The sequence below is a fragment of the Rhamphochromis longiceps genome, linkage group LG1, assembly GCF_057381845.1.
Source record: "Rhamphochromis longiceps isolate RC_006_pf linkage group LG1, R_longiceps_female_GT1.1, whole genome shotgun sequence".
NCBI lineage: Eukaryota > Metazoa > Chordata > Actinopteri > Cichliformes > Cichlidae > Rhamphochromis > Rhamphochromis longiceps.
Window position 1 is genome coordinate 6250493 of NC_140557.1, and position 16519 is coordinate 6267011.

The window sequence follows — 16519 nt, forward strand, 5'->3', positions numbered from 1 at the left end:
ACTTTAAGTGTTAGCGTAACATTTGCAGGAAAGGCACGATGAATAATACACACGTACGCCAACACGCAATCCTGTAAATAACTGCACCCACAGAAAAACACACACATTTCATATAAAGACTGAGATGTCATGCAAAGACATATGTAGAGGCTGTATGTATGTATATGTGTATGTATATATGCATAGAACAGGTATTCTGTTTTTGGACACATTATGAGAACCGAATTATATACACACAGAAGAGAAAATAGGAGTGCACAAATCAGGCCTTAACTGCATGTGAAAGCTCAGCATGCCCATGTGTCTTTTCTGCCTGCAGACCAAACACAAGACGCTGGTGATGCAGAAGCAACTGGACAGCTGATACATGTATACACACACACACAACTCTGTCTCACTCACACACACACACACACACACACACACACACACACACACACACAGTATACACTACATTTCTTATTCTTTCTTTTCCTCTCCCCTCACTCATATTTTTTTCCTCTTCCCATCTTGGGCCTCTTTACTGACACAACATGATACCTAAGCTTCATACTGAGGAAACAAAGGTGTGAGTGAGAGAAAGCTGGTAAGTTGGTGGAAAAAAAGAAAAAAGAGATTTTTTAAAAGGGGGGGCAAGACGAACACAAGATTATGATCCAGCAAGACTTATTACAAAGCAATAAGAAAGAAAAAGTAAAGGTGAGAGGCAGTGGAGGATGAATGGTAATAGAGGATGACGTCTACAAATTCTGTGGCCATTTGACCCCAAGAAACGCTAAGCTTAGCACCAGCTGCATGAATAAACAACCCTGGCATTCCTGTCTTACAGGAAAATAAAATCCTCTTCACATAAGCTTTCAGGTGGTACCGCTTGAAAAGATTTCTCATATTTACTGATATGCAGACAGAAGAGCAAAACACCTGCTTCACCTGCAACACCCCTGTTTGAAATGCTGTCTCCTTTCAAATCTTTATCACAGCTTTGTAAATGGCATTCACAGTGCAAGTACACCTAAAATGTTCAGTGTGTAGCTGCAAAAGTAACCAACTATTTTCTACCAGGCTTGTCACATTAGCTTAAATCTGTGACTTTTTTTTTAATCTAAAAATTCTGCGAATTTCTAAGTCTGAAAACATTTGCCCAAATGTTATGTTCTCAACAAAGGGGTGGGGAGGAGGGAGGGAGGAATACTTATCATAAAGTATCTGACTAAAGAAAAAGTCAAACAAAGCAGATTCACAAACAAAACAGTATTTTAATTAGGGCTGCCACAAACGATTATTTTGATAGTCGACTAGTCACCGATTATTTATGCGATTAGTCGACTAATCAGATCATCATCCACTGGACGTAAAACTACAGCTTATTGCACCAGCAGCATCTGCTCTTATATAACTATCATTAGCTTACAGCTTTAAGCTTTTAAGGTGCTAACTAAAAATAAAGACAAGATGATAGTTTATTCAATTTTAATGAAATTTGCAGATTGTTTCGGTGAAGTTTAATAAACTCCTTGCTATCTACAATATAACAGGACAACGGAGTATATTCTCCAGCATCTCACACTTCTGATAATCAGCTGTCTGCTTGACGTTTATTCAGCTGTGTAAAAACTATAACTTTAATCTCAGACAAACCGATTTACTCAGGAACAAATAAAATACAAAAAAAAAAAAAAGCCAAACAACAACATTTTTAATTTATCTAAGTGACTCATATATTTAACCTGAGTAGTGAAAGACGGCGGTGGGTTTGAAAACAATTTGCCGGGAGTCCGGTGTTCTCACCGCGCTAGTGACCTAGCCCCCGGCTAGCTATCGTCGGAGCGCTTTTGAAAATATGTGGTGTCCTGATAAACTGAGCCGATATTTGAGGTTTACACAGCTACATTCTCGCCTGAAAATATGTTAAACGTTTATTTTGTGACCCAGAAAGAATAATAAGAGTAATATTAAAACTAACTAGCTGCCGCCATTGTTGGAAACTAAGCTGGGCCGCGCTATGAATTCTGGGACACAGCTGCTTCTTCTTCTTCTTCTTCTTCTTCGGGGTTTAACGGCAGCTGGCATCCTTGTACATGCAGTGCTGCCATCTTCTGTTTCAGTCCGTTATTACACTCTTAAATCCTGCTACTTATTCCTGCGTCTTTTGGGATCTTACAAAGCTTCAAACGACGCGTCGACTATTAAATCAGTCGTCGACGATTTTGATAGTCGACGTAATCGTGACTAGTCGACAAATCGTGGCAGCCCTAATTTTAATAAATGGGAAATAGCTAGGCTATGCCAATCAAAGGCCTAAAACAAAAGCACAAAAAGGAAAAACATCTTGAAATGAAAAATTCTAAAAAGAAAAATACAAAAACGCTTCTTGCTTACAAGAGGACAAAGCCACTCACTGGTAGCTCAACACTGGCCCACACTTTGAGCTGGCAAACTTCTCACACCAGTTTTAAGCCAGTGCTGATTACTAAGTGGAAATTGGCTCCACAGGAAACAAGGGCTGGCACACGACTTAGAGTGCTGGATAACCCACACAGCCTGCTTGGGCTGTAACAGTGATTATATGTCAGTCATGCTTCCTTTCATAACCCCCAATGGGCCAAGTATAAACATTAATATCATTATTTCACGTTTTAAGCAAAATTAGTTTTAATATTCATCACAAGCCAGCCTTCAAGAGTCCATTATATCTGTCTTTGAAATGTATATATCACAACTTATGGCTACTTTAGACCAGATAAGACGAGGTATTTTTGATGATAACGACAGCAAAACCATAAAAAATATCAGATGAAAAACATTAATGTCCAAGGAGTGATGAAGTACTCTGTGTACCTAGTTGTGTGTTAAAAAGCTGCTGTTAGGCAGGCACTCAGTAAACTTTTCGGAAATGTCCATATTCCACCACTTCCATCAGTTGGATCCAGGTCGACGCAAGCACACACAGGGAAATGGAAACTATGACACTTGGAGACTATACCCATGCTATAGCCTTTTTAAAAGCTAATTCTTCTTGAAAATTTACATGATCTAAAGAAAGAGTTCCTATTTGACCTTCAGATACAGATGTACAGACAGCAATCATCATTTTATGACGATTGCTGTATGATGACACTGCAATATTGTCTATTATTATATTACCTTTTATAAATTCCTATGTGACTACTCACAGGTGAGGTCATGTATTTCTCACCTATGGAAGCAGTTCTATGATGAAAATTAGCACATTGAATTAAACGGTTACGTTAAGGTAGGAAGCTGTCAGCTATTGAATGACCTTACTGTGCAAAACTCGAACCTCTCTTTCAACCATAAAAGGATTTAATGAGTGTGTCATCATTGTCACAAAACACCAGAATTTCCTTCAGGTTTCTCAGAACTAAAGTTGAAGTAAGACCATTCACACATTTATTTGGACTGCGTGAGACTGAAAACATCAAACTCAATACGATAGGCTTTTGTTGATGGGTTTCACACAGAGCCGTGCCTGCTACCATCAGAGGCCAGGTTCACAGCAAGCTTTCACACTGCCTACAAATCAACTTTCAAGAGTATTATTGTTAGAACATTTCTGAGCATTACTCCTACTCCTAACAGGAGTCTAGCACACAAGGCACACTTCTTTAAACACTGAATTCATAAAAGCAGTGCTGCCAGCTAAACATACTCATACTGATTTCCTTTTGAGAACGATCCCTCTGCATCCAAGATGCTGATATGTAGATATCCTATTAACAAATACAAACACACATATTTAAAATCCTCTGTTTGATCCCAGCTAAAAATCAACGGTTGTTCCAAAATGCAAAGATCATAGAGAGCTTAGTAAGTAATCTGCTTTCAGTCGTTCAGCAACGCTCAAGACTTAGATCAATGACTCCGAGTAGCTATGCTGTTGCTTGAAGGTGTGTTTGAAAAGAGTGAAAATAACATACATTTTATACACCTGTGTTGTCACCCACAGTACTTGAATGCCCTGTGCTGGAACTAATGCCTGAATTCCATTGGGAGAACGCCTTTTGGGCTCCTGATATAATAGCTGGTGAAACTGATTCGACTTGATCCTAATTGCTAAAGCCAATGCTTGCTATCATACCACTGCCTAATTTTTTGGATACCTGATAAAAGCAGTACTTGAGTTTGGGTTGTGGGTTCAGGGCTGAGAAGCCCAGACTTCCCACCTCTTTAACCTGATGAAGTCAACAGAACGACACAACGACACAGCATAAAGCATCAGGTCAGTTTTCATAATAAAAGAACACATGTAGACCAAACCCTTATCTTCTGAACTGCACTCAGTTGCTAGCTGACAAGACAAGTTGTAAACAAAAACTGTAACGGAGTGTAATGGGCGTGGGAGCTTCCTTCTTTAAAAATTATTCAGAATTAAGAGAGATGAGTTACGTCTTCACAGAGCTTGCAAATGTCCAAAACTTTCAGTAAGTGTGGCCCTCCTTGAGTTGAAGAATGTTTGTGAGCCTCACAAAGTTAAAAATATACGTGTTCGTCTCAGAACCAAATATTTCTCTCTAAAATTTTCTCACTTCACAAATGATTTTCTGCTGATTTTTTCTGACATGATCTTTTCCATTTCTGGCTCGCTGTTTGTTTCTCTCTGTCTGTTCTGTCTGCTGATCTTTTTCCAGGCAACCTATTTGATCCCGTCTAGTGTTCATCATACCTCTGAGGATATGTCCTCTCTTGTGTGCCTTGTTCTAGTACTGTCTTATAGACCTAGCTTCAAAAACACAATTCATCATACAGCAACAGAATAGGATGCTGTACAACAAAGAAAATGAAAATCATTCCAGTGTGTATGTATCTCTACCCTTCATCTGTGTGATCCACAGAGCTGCCGGCCATCTCAGATACAGAATTAAACCTCAGACATGATTGCTATTCAGGGAGGTAGTTTGTGGAGAAAATTGACTGGGTTTAATCCTCGTCTGCAAGCCTGGCCTTTGGCAAGGTAAAATAAGATGAGAGTTTCTGCTTGTTTAGATGTTGATGGATGAATAGTAATTAAAACCTTACCACACATGAATAACAAACAGTGGTAAGCAGGACTGAGTAGTGTGAATGGTTTAAGGTAGGATGCGGGAATTGCCTTGCGGGAGTAAGGGTGGGTGTATAGTTGGCATTGAGAGGTTACTGTACATCTTTGAGGCTGACACATGCAACTGCACAATAGGTGAGGTCATAGCTTATGTAATCCTCCTGAAATATGAAACTTAACATCAGCAAGTGAAGATCTGTAGAACTCTGATAAGTTATGGTTCTCCCACAATTTCCTGGTTATTTCTAAGATCGCTGATACTGAAACAGTGTGGCTCAGTTTAGATATCTCATTTTCAGTAACACATGTGACTAGGCAAACTCCAGAGCATGAACAGTATATCTGCATTTTGAAACCATGTCAAAAAAAAAGACTCTAAACACTGTGCGGTGAAGAACTGTGTTTCTAGCTAGTCTGAGTTACACTCAATAGTTTTGTTCAGTATCATCAATTGTCATTGTTTTGGAAAAAATATATATAAATCCAGCCAGATTTGAAAAGTGAATACGTGGGCATGGAACAAGAGTGGCTTTAGTGAGGACCTCGCCTTTTTAAATACCACCTCCACCCACCTACCACCTTTTTGTTTATGTACCTCTGATGCAGGTGTTTGTTGATCTAAAATGCCAGGAATAACCCTGGAGCAGCTTATATAAAGAATCCAGATATAAGCCTGATAAGAATCATAAAATCGAAATATCTGTTTTAAATTTGAATAAATGTAGACTTTTAAACAAGAGGAGAAGCTGCTAGCAGAGAACACCATCACCACTGGAGACATTCTTATTATTATATAGTGTATTCCAATCAGCAATCAGCTTTTGATTTTTCATTACAACTGCTAACATTTCCACTCCTTTTACTCCCCTCCCAGTTGATAGAAATTACAAATATAGAAGTCCTTTTCTTTCTTTCTTTTTTTTAATGCAGAGTGAGCAATCCACTTGCTGCCCACTTTCTGCATCTACAGCAAAATTCCACTTACAGCTACTTGACATCTAGAATAAACTAACAATTAGGATTGTCATCATGTGTAAGATGCAATTACTTCATAGGCTAAAAGCTCTTAAATGCTTTGATTTCAGCCATATTTACAGGGGGGTAGTATAAGTTTACAACACTTCAGCACTTGAATCCGATGTTGTACTGATAATAAACGCCTGTAGATGACAGATGATCGTCAGATAGAGTTACATCAGAGCTTACCTGGTTGGAGTACCGCATACTGACATTGCGCTGGTCCTGTCGTGGCACATAGCGATGAATTGGATCAATATCTTTGGGACTGATCAGCTCATCCACTGAAAAGTGAATGTACACAAACATACCACAAAAGGTAGATATGAATACCATTAAAATGTAGGGAATACTGTGGGATACTGACGCACGACTATTGACAAGTAACTAAGTGTAAACGCATAAAGACTTAATGAAAACAAACCCCACATAAACACTTGGTCCTTGGATTATTGTGAGACACGTATTAAGCTACAGTTACAAAAAATAATTCATAATGAAAAACTATTGAAAACATATTAGTTTTAAGTTAATCGTGAACTTGCAGATTAATGTCAGAGTACAGTGAATGAATGCATCAATTCAAGTCGACATACTAAGCACACAGACGCACAGACATACCCAGTAGCTTGGCAATGTTGTACAGGGCCTGACCCCACAGGAAGACTTTCCCATCACGGCCAGAGTTGCTAGGGAAACGCTTCTGGCTCCCATGCTTGTTCTGCTCCGCCTCCACAAAGTCAGCCGGTACATAGTAGTACTTGGGGATTATAGCGTGGCCTGGCACGAGAAACGAGAAGTGTAAGCTCTATGTGCATAAGACTAAGCAAAAATAATCTTTACTTCTTACATAGTACAAAAACTATGTACTTCAGTAACTTTGCACTGGTGGCACACAGGGATAATAGCAACAAATCATACAGCAGTACAGATGCTGAGTTTAACCTTTGAACCACTGCTGTACTTAAGATCACCTTTACATCTTAGCATGTTTAAACACATGACTCTTATGCAGTTTCTACTGAAGCCTTTGTGTGTACCTGGACTTTAATAAAAAAAAACCTGGTATTTGAATTTAGATGGACTAGAAACAATTTGGGGTTCATTATCTTCCCTGTGGACACTTTGCAGACTGGAGGAGCCTGGATTTAAACTACCAACCTTCCAACTGGTGGACAACCAGTAACTCCTGAGGCACAGCTGCGATATAGGCAAATAACTTTAAAGCGTATTTTTCAATTTGTTCCCAAACTAAGTTTTATTTTATTTTGTTATTATTAAAAAACAAATAAATAAATAAATAAAATCAGATAATTATAAATGGCTACGTGAGACACCCCTGTACTTTTAGCTTAATTCAAAAACTTGGCTAATGCTACTAAAAATTCTCTTTAGCAGTATGGGGCTTACCATGTTAACCATCTAAGTTTAGCACTTTAGCAGGATATTTCACACATAGTGGTTGTAACTGGACCTACAGCTAAGAACACTAAATCTTTTTGTGCCCACTCTTAGGCTACGTTCACACTGCAGGTGAAAGCGTATCAAATCCGACTTTTCTGACCCTATGCGGCCCATATCCGATCATGGTATGACAGTGTGAACGGCACAAATCCGATATTTTCAAATCCGACCTGGGTCACTCTAGTATGTGGTCCTGAATCCGATACATATCTGATGTTTTAGAAAGCGACTGCTGTTTGAATGGTCATGTCGCATTAAATCCGTCTTTTACGTCACTGACACAAGACAGACGCCAATTATCAGCGCCGGAGAAGACATCGTGAATGCTTCCTGGTCATCCAGTGTAGATGTTAGTGAAACTGTTGGGAAGACAGCGTTGGAGAAACGTGAACATTTTATTTGTACTGTATAATCTGCAGATTCTGACAGAAATCTGCAACTATCCTTTGAAGCACTGCTCCTCTCTAAAACAGCAATAAGGATCATTATTAGGCCATATCTAAATAACAAAATAACTTTATAACTTAAAGCAAAATTGGGAAACGTAAAGTCCGAAACAAGTCTTTATATTAACGGCCATCAGTCAAACAATACTGTCTGGTCTGGGTCTAAACAGAGCGCGTTGTGTGTGACGTCTTCTTTTGCACATGCGGGCCGCTTTGAGGGTTCACACTAGAGCACGTTTGCTGTCACATTTTATTTGTAGTGTGAACAATCAGACAAAAAAAATCAGATTTGATCAAAAAAATCAGAATTGAGCATTAAGACCTGCAGTGTATAATATAAATACTAATACTAAATAAATAATATAAATGCTTACTTCAAGGCTAGCACAACTGTAGTTGAGGACCCCACCACCGTCCTCACTCACTCATCACAATATATTAGCATGTCTTCAATAGCTGAACCCTGCATGTGCTTTATGTATTATCAAAACAATAGGAGCCCCTGACTCCTGGGAGGTCAGGCAAACCAGCAAAAGAAGATACAATAGCAGCTTCTGACAGTACAAAATCCATTGGTGGATTTACACTTTTAATAAGTATTTAACAGTAAAACAGAAAACACTCCCTTTGTGTTCTCCTCTAAAACCCAGCCAATTAACTTCAGGAGTTTTGTTAATTTATACAGAACCAGTACAAAGAGCTCTGCAGAGACATTCAGGGTAACTTAAGTCAGCTCTGTTTCACATCATTATCCTTTCTGCACTCCAATTATTTCAATTTCTTTTATGAATAGATGAATAGAAACACCCAGCTCTTGACATCCTCATCATTTAACTGTGTCCTCTCACATCAATGTGTACCGGTGAATGCATGAGCCAGGCTCTTTTGCTCACAGGGAAGGTTGAGTTCACTTGGATGCATCACTCTTGTGAACCTTGGTATGTGGTGTATGAATATGTAAAACTGATTTAATAAGAGAAAGTTTGTCGCTGCCGGAAGGGGAGAGAACAGAATCAAAAGTATTAAAAAGAACTATATTGACAGGCCAGATGAGATAATATCATATATGTTTGTGTTCAGGAGTTCACGGTTTTCCTCATTCAGCGGTCACTGCATGTGTGTGGGTGCATGTTGGCTTTTATGTGGTTACTCACCCTCATACGACTGAAAGATGATGGGTTCAAGGAGTTCCTGGTATTCTTTGACCTGGGCCTTATTTCCTCTGAAGACCCCTACAACACACACACACACACACACACACACACACACACACACACACACACACACACACACACACACACACACACACACACACACACACACACACACACACACACACACACTATAAAACATTGAAAATGCTTTTTCACATCTAACTGTTAACTGCATCAGTCAGGCAAAGTTACCCTAATAAAATAGTTTTACAATACTGAAAAATGGTGAGGCACTGTCAATAAAAATCTTCCTAGGTATACAAGATTTTTTTAAGAGCATTTCATTGTAGAGGCTTGTTGGTTATTGATGTATCCGTCTGGATCAGTTTAACTGCCTTTTTTCTTTTGAGCAGAGCCAATAAAGATGAATAGCTTCATATAGAGCAACAGGCCCTGCAGGTTGTCTGTTAGTCTTAAGAAAAATCTGTGGCATATAGAGAGGCAAAGGGGCTATTAGATTATTTTTTTTTTTTTAAAAAAGGAAGAAAGAAATGCTTAGGAAAAACTAGAGTCTTTCATTTATTTCTGACCATTTACTTTGGGTCACTAACAAATTAAAAAAAAAGAGAAAAAAAGTGTGTATCCATGTCCTCTAAAACCAGAGAAAAATGTAATTTCCTGTAAAACGCTATAAGTCTGTCTTATACCATGGCAATGACCCACTTGAGGCACCATAACAGCAGCAATGGATAGAACAAGGCTTACCGTCAATCATCATGTAGATGAAAAATATGGGAAACTCGCACTCGATCCCATCAAAAAGCTGGAGAAAGACAGAGAGAGGAGGAGAGGGGAGGAATTATTGCTTTTTTCATTTCACAAAGAGAAGAGAGGCGCAGGAGCTTTAAAGCTGAATTTGAGCAGCACTGAATATGGAACAGTATGGCACAGAGAAAAAATATAAAGGATGTGACATTCTGAATGAAACCTGTCAGTATAGAGAGAAATATTACTGATCCTTTACAAGGTCTTTTTTTTTCTAATTCAAAAACTTGGCTGTTTGTTTTGAGGAGGACATCTAGAGGTGTGAAAGTTTAGTATGTTTACAATAGACAGACACATAGAAAGTCGGAGTTTAGTTTTACTGAGGACTCAGTGTCACTTCTCTATCACTGAATAATCAAAATCTTGGCTTTCAGTCTTTTACAACCTAACATGAAATAAGGTATTATTTGTAACCTAGCAACAACAAACACTTAAGAGCAGCGCTCAGAAAATGACACTGTGGCAAAAAACACTGCCATGTTGCCTGTGAACTCAGACCTTCAATATCAAAGATTTGTCAGATTTCACTCAGTATAACAAAGACAAGAGAATTACAATGTATGTTTAACAATATAAATACCTACTCGCTGTGTGCTTAAGTTAAAAAAAAAAGACATTGTTTGCTTAGGCTGCTGCCCCCACGACCCGGCCTCGGATAAAGCGGATGAGGATGGATGGATGTTGCCTTTTAGTTCTGGTCGAGTTCTTCTTGACATTTTAGAATGTGAGGTTCACAGGAGTTTTATATAACCTAAAGTTGAAAGTATAAAGTCCAAACAAAAATCCAATCAATAAACTATACCATGTGTTACAAATGGGACTGAAAGCTATCATACATATTTAGTCAGGCTACAAATAAGCTTCAATATACCCTTTAAGGTTTTTATTCAAGTTTCTGAAAGCTTGTTAGAGGCATGTTCTTCCAAAACATTTTTGTTTTTGGATGTTTTAATGATGGTGGTGGAGACTGATCTGGTGACTGTGAAGGCCATAACGCGTGATACTCAAATTCATTGTAGTTCAATGACCACTCCCATCATGACAGAACCGCTCCATCACAGAAGAAAGGTGATTTTGCAGTGACCCTTCCCTCTAAAAGGTCAAGTGAAGCCAAAATGCATCAGCACAATGTCACCATAGCATAACTGAGCCACCTGATCCCACCACAATAGTTGACCGAGTGTTAAGGGTTTTGCCTCTAATCCTATAATTTCTTTTAATTCAAACTATTTATAAATATGGGAGCTTTGGCTCACATTAAATACATGAATTTTATAGTAGATAGTTCTGCTTGTGTATTCATACTAAATCACAAATCAGAATCCTTTGACTGATTCACTTTCTCACGCCAGACATGCAGCAGATTGCTTGGTTGTGGTCCAGCTGTTTAGTGTGCAACAAAGTTTGATTGACAGCTCTCATGTTGCCTGGAACAGACCAACCCAAGTCATTTCAGTAAGATGTTCGGCTTCCTTTAGCCTCCAAAACAACTTCAAAACCCTCGGCACACATTTGTCTAATTTAAGATGAACATAATTTTTTCTAAAAGATTAACTCAGTTGCTGTTTTGACAAATCCACTGCAAAATGTAACCCATGCCTCTTCCCACAAGTAAGAACTAGTGACTTTGTAGGCCATGGCATATGATTTCTATCATTTTTTATACTTGTCAAACCATTCAGTGTTTTTCCCTCCTTGCTTCCTCTTATTTGGCCAATTTATTCAGTTTTTTATTTTATTTATTTAATTAAACCTGTCAGCTCATAAACACATTGCTGTCAAATGAATGTGAATAAATCAAAAGCACCAAGTGGCAGCAGCTAGACAAAAGTTCCCTAAATAAACACTTGAATTCACACCATCACTTCCTGGATTTTTCTCTGAATCTTGCACACTTCATCTACTGTATTTGCACTGTATCTTACACAAGCACCCATGCACAAACAAACGAACAAAAATCTTAAGCCATTCAATTACAAGTCACATTTACAATAGACAATAAAGCTAAGCAGACAATTATTCACTTTAGTAATTCAGTGCTTAATTAAAGAGGATCAACTCAAAACACTGTCCCTACACAATAACCCACCTTTAGTTACCGAATTTGGAAAAACACTAAAAATAATAAAGGTCAGTTTGTAAAAAGATCAAATAGTCTGCAGAATTTTATTAGCCTCTTTAAAAAAATCCATCGATACAAAATGCATGTGTGCATATGTCCGTGTGTGTCTGCATTTTAGTCCCTCTATCTATAAAAGTAATTAGTTCTGACTATCTTTGTACCTTATCTTTTTCAATAATCTCTGCGCTGATGGAAGATAACAGAGACATCCTAATGCAATAACAAATGCCTGGCTGAGCTGGCACACATGCTCGTACAAACACACTTAGAAGGTGCTTTTCACTGAGCGGATACTCATGTCTGTATTAATGTGCTTCTTTAAATGTCGGCACTCTGTGATTATGTAGATCTGCAGGTCTCGAGGTGTATATTTCACCAAAGACGGGAAGCAATAGCAGCTATCAGGTGGGTTATAGAGAGGAAGGAAAAAAGAAAGGCAAGTGCATAAAGAGATAGAGAAGCAGGGGAGGGGTGTATTTGGTGGCGGGGGGGAGAGAGTACGAGAGAACAGGAGAGCTGAGGCAGTCACCCAGTGAGGCCTGTGCCTTTTGGCCCGTTGAGGCTGTAAACAGACAGGGATCCCTGGTGTTTTGTGCTTGAGCAGCTCGACTGATTGGTAAAACTGTCTATCACACAGGCTGCTGCCGCTGCTCTCTGTCAATGGTAAACAGACAGGGAGCACAGACGCCTGCCCTGCTGTGAATTCTCTCTTAAACACCAACAACAACTTTAGTCAATGTCTTCTGCAGGGGAACCCGGCCTACCTGTGATTTCTTTCCTCCAGATAAAACGCAAACTGTGTCAGACACACTCAAAGCATTTCATTTTGTTGTGAGGTGGCTTATGACTCAAAAGAGGTAACATTTTACTCACGGTATTGCTTTTCGACTATATTTGTAACACTATTAATCAGCGAGGATTCTGAAACTGGCAAATCACTTTTTTTAATTCATTAATAAAAAAAATTAATGAATGAAAAAATTAATTGGGTTTTTACATTATGAAACGTTAACTGGCCAGAGTGTCTTCCACAACAAATCTGACTGCCTGCTGGTCGAACTAAGGGCAGGACGGAGCCTGAAGGAACTGAGGCATTAAACATTGTTTGATAATTCTTAGAGTCTTTAGAGTCTTTGTATCCTATTAGCCGCAGGATTAAACAAAGCTCATTTCAAAGTGGTTCAGAGTTGGAGCCCCATGAGTGCCCACTCTGACATATCAAGCAAGCACTTCCATCATCAGTGCCTTTTTAAATCTTTTTTTCTCAGCCTCACCTTTCAGACAGAAAAGTCACCTTTTGTCACTACAAAGTGATGACTATCCTTTTTAATGAATCATGAATGTAATTAAGGAATCAAATTACTGTCAGGTGACTCTTTGATTACATACATCCCTACTAGGTACAACTGATTAGGCCTTTTGAAACAGTTGGTTAGTGTTTCACTGCCAAACAGAAACTCCAGCATCTGTCTAAACTCACAGATCTCTGCTTTCTTACCTAACGCCTCTCTGAGCTCATTAATTCTAGCAGGCTAGCTCTCCAGGTAAAGTAATGATTTGTTTAGTATTAAGAGTCCAGCCTGCGATTCACTCATGGTATGCTTCTAAAGTGACTGCACTGTCATTTGGCCAGGATCACAGGGAATTCACTAAAGGACAATGAATGCCCGGTCATTCACATAGGTGTATATGCATGAGCATACACACTGATAAGGAACAACTCAGCTGCATACCCAGCGCACCCACACACATGCACGCTAAGATTTAGGGTGAAATACCTGGGGGATTAGGATGCGTGGAATGGGAGAGGCTAAGTCGCAGGCAGATCTCTTAGCATTATCATAAAAGGATGAAACCTTTGGAGGATTATGAATTTCGAAAACTTTTGAAATGTCAAGCACTTTCAAGCTGAACTTTTCCACATGTTATGCATTGCTAGCTGTGCTTGTGGTTACTGGCAATTGAGTTCAACTCAGTTATATTAAACCTATATTTTACACGCGCACACACACACATACACTCGTCATTTTGTTCAGCTGCTAAATTGCTCACTAATGAAAATAGCTAATCAGCCAATCACATGGCAGTAATGCAACACACTTAGGCATCCTGCAGCTCAAACTGAGCATCTGTATGGGGAAGAATGGTGATTTAAGTGATTCTGAACATGGCATGGTTTTTGGTGCCAGATGGGCTGGCCTAAGACTTTCAGAAACTGCTGATCTACATCTCCATGACTTACAAAGAGTGTTCCAAAAAGAGAAGAAATATTGCATATACATCAGTTCTCTCGGGGGGGGTGAATGAAGTCTGAGGTGAATGACCAAACTAATTAGAGCTAACAATAAGACAACAGTAACTCAATTGTTTGTTATAGTCAAGGTATGCACCTTAAGGTTCAATTCAAACTGGACTGGCTCACCAAGATGTTTCCAGCACTTTACCAACAAAGAGGTAAGATAGTTCTGAAGCAGCAAAGTGTACCTAATAAAGTATCATCCTTTAATTCTGTGAATAATTAGCTGCTATGGAACATGTGAGGCAGATTAAACAGAGGTGATAAGAACAGCGCAGACAATTTTAAAAGAGATAAAAATAATAGAAAGGAGGTAAAACGAAAAAAGAAAAAGCAAAAACAGATTAGGAATAACAAAAGAGAAAATTGCTAAAGAAAATACTCAACAAGAATCACAAACCATGACAAAAGGACTAGAAGTGTAGCTGTCAGCACACTGGACCACAATATATTTATTCGATGTCTAAAAATTCTAAAATGTCACTGCTCGTAAATCTCTAACTGATCATTTTCTTTAATGGAAAGTCAGGTTAATTTTTTTAAAATCCATTTACTAGATTTGAAGCATATTATTCACAGATATAATTTTTATTTCAACTGCTACGCTAATGACCATCTTATTAAAACCTGGAACAACAAGAAACATTTTGGATCACATTATCTTCGTTAGGAATATACCCCATAATTTCTTCTTTGCATTGGCAAAATACAAATGAGCTATTTAAAATGAAACAAAAACTGTGGCTTTAATCCAAAGAAGAACAGAATATAGAGAAAAAACACGAGTACAAACCTTCATTTCAGCAGGTTTGTAGTAGCGGCGATTCTTGTCTTCGTTTGCGGTGCGGTAGCCGTCACGGAGGAAACGTTTGAAGCCATATTTGCCACGGAGCTTGCGGACAATCTTGTCAAGTGTCTGAGTGTAAAGAGCATCATCATCAACAGCAAACGCAGGATAGCTGATGGTTGGAAGTAAAGCTGCATCTGTGTTCTGCCGGAGACAAACAAAAAGATTTACAACAATTATGAACTACGTGAAATGTTTTTGCCACATTTGCTATATATAATATATATTTCCAGGCTGATATTTTTACTTCATTTTTTTTAAATATATATATTTTTTTAGCTACATTTAGTGTTTGTGTAAAAATCCACTGGCATTTTAGGTCAGAGAAATATTTTGAAAATTCCACAAGGACCAAAACTTTTCCCAATGACTGCATCTCACAGTCACTTTGCATAACTTCTGAGTATAAAATGAGGGAAGCCAATAAGATAATTTATTGTACATCTATATATTCTACAGAAAGATTTATTAAACATGCGTGAATGCCCATAGTATGTTTAGGAGTGAAAGTGTCGGTTTATAAATAAAACACTACAGCACTGACTACATGACTAACCATACAGGCTATGGTTAGGAATGAATCTTGTTATCAGGCTTGACAAACCACTGTGACTGAGCATCTAATAGTCCCATTTTATTGTTTGGTTTACTCTATTGAGCAAGGGAAATGAAATCTATCAGGGCATAGCTTCACTGCAAACAGCTATGAATATTTAAAGTTTATTAATAGACGGCAGATTCCAAAAATCAAAGCCTTTCCATATCCTGTCTGAGCACTGGAATCTATAAAATAACTGCAGGGACAAGCGCTCTGACATGGACGTGGCTATGAACGCTTAAGGACCAGATTTCTGTTCTGTTTTGATTTCTGCTGCTCTCCTTTGTAGCGCGTTTCTTTTTTATACTTTGCACATATCTCTGCAGCTCACAGAGGAGCCAGGTGTAGCTCTTTCTAGTCCTATTCATTTATATTCTTCAACTTCTTGTTACAACCCTAATCTACATGGTAACATCCTCAGCAGCTACAGCTGAGAAATCATATCAGCTTGCAACACACTCTGTGCAGGTATTGAATGTGTCTAGAATTGAATACTGGATTTCAATCTTTTGACATATTACATGACATAGTGATAATATATTGATGTTTTGCATATCTTGACACAATCCTGACAATTGTTGGCGTCTCCTGCACTCCTTCAGACTTCTTAATGTCAGTCTCCTATGTCTATAATGCCATTGCTGATCGTCTAATTACACTAATTTCCTCCCAGGCTGTTGGTGACTAGACA

The 16519-nt window shown here is 38.5% G+C and overlaps 1 protein-coding gene across 3 annotated transcripts in view; it reads right to left on the reverse strand.

Annotated features, from left to right (window-relative positions):
- The window catches only part of phkb (phosphorylase kinase, beta), a 108754-nt gene that overhangs the window by 45233 nt on the left and 47002 nt on the right, over positions 1-16519 (reverse strand). For all 3 annotated transcript variants that reach the window (XM_085414248.1, XM_085414334.1, XM_085414423.1), the window contains 5 exons: positions 15177-15374; positions 9906-9963; positions 9141-9218; positions 6698-6856; positions 6266-6360 (listed from right to left, as the gene is read on the reverse strand). In XM_085414248.1, coding sequence (XP_085270374.1) covers positions 6266-6360; positions 6698-6856; positions 9141-9218; positions 9906-9963; positions 15177-15374 — 588 coding nt within the window. The remainder of the gene's footprint in view (positions 1-6265; positions 6361-6697; positions 6857-9140; positions 9219-9905; positions 9964-15176; positions 15375-16519) is intronic.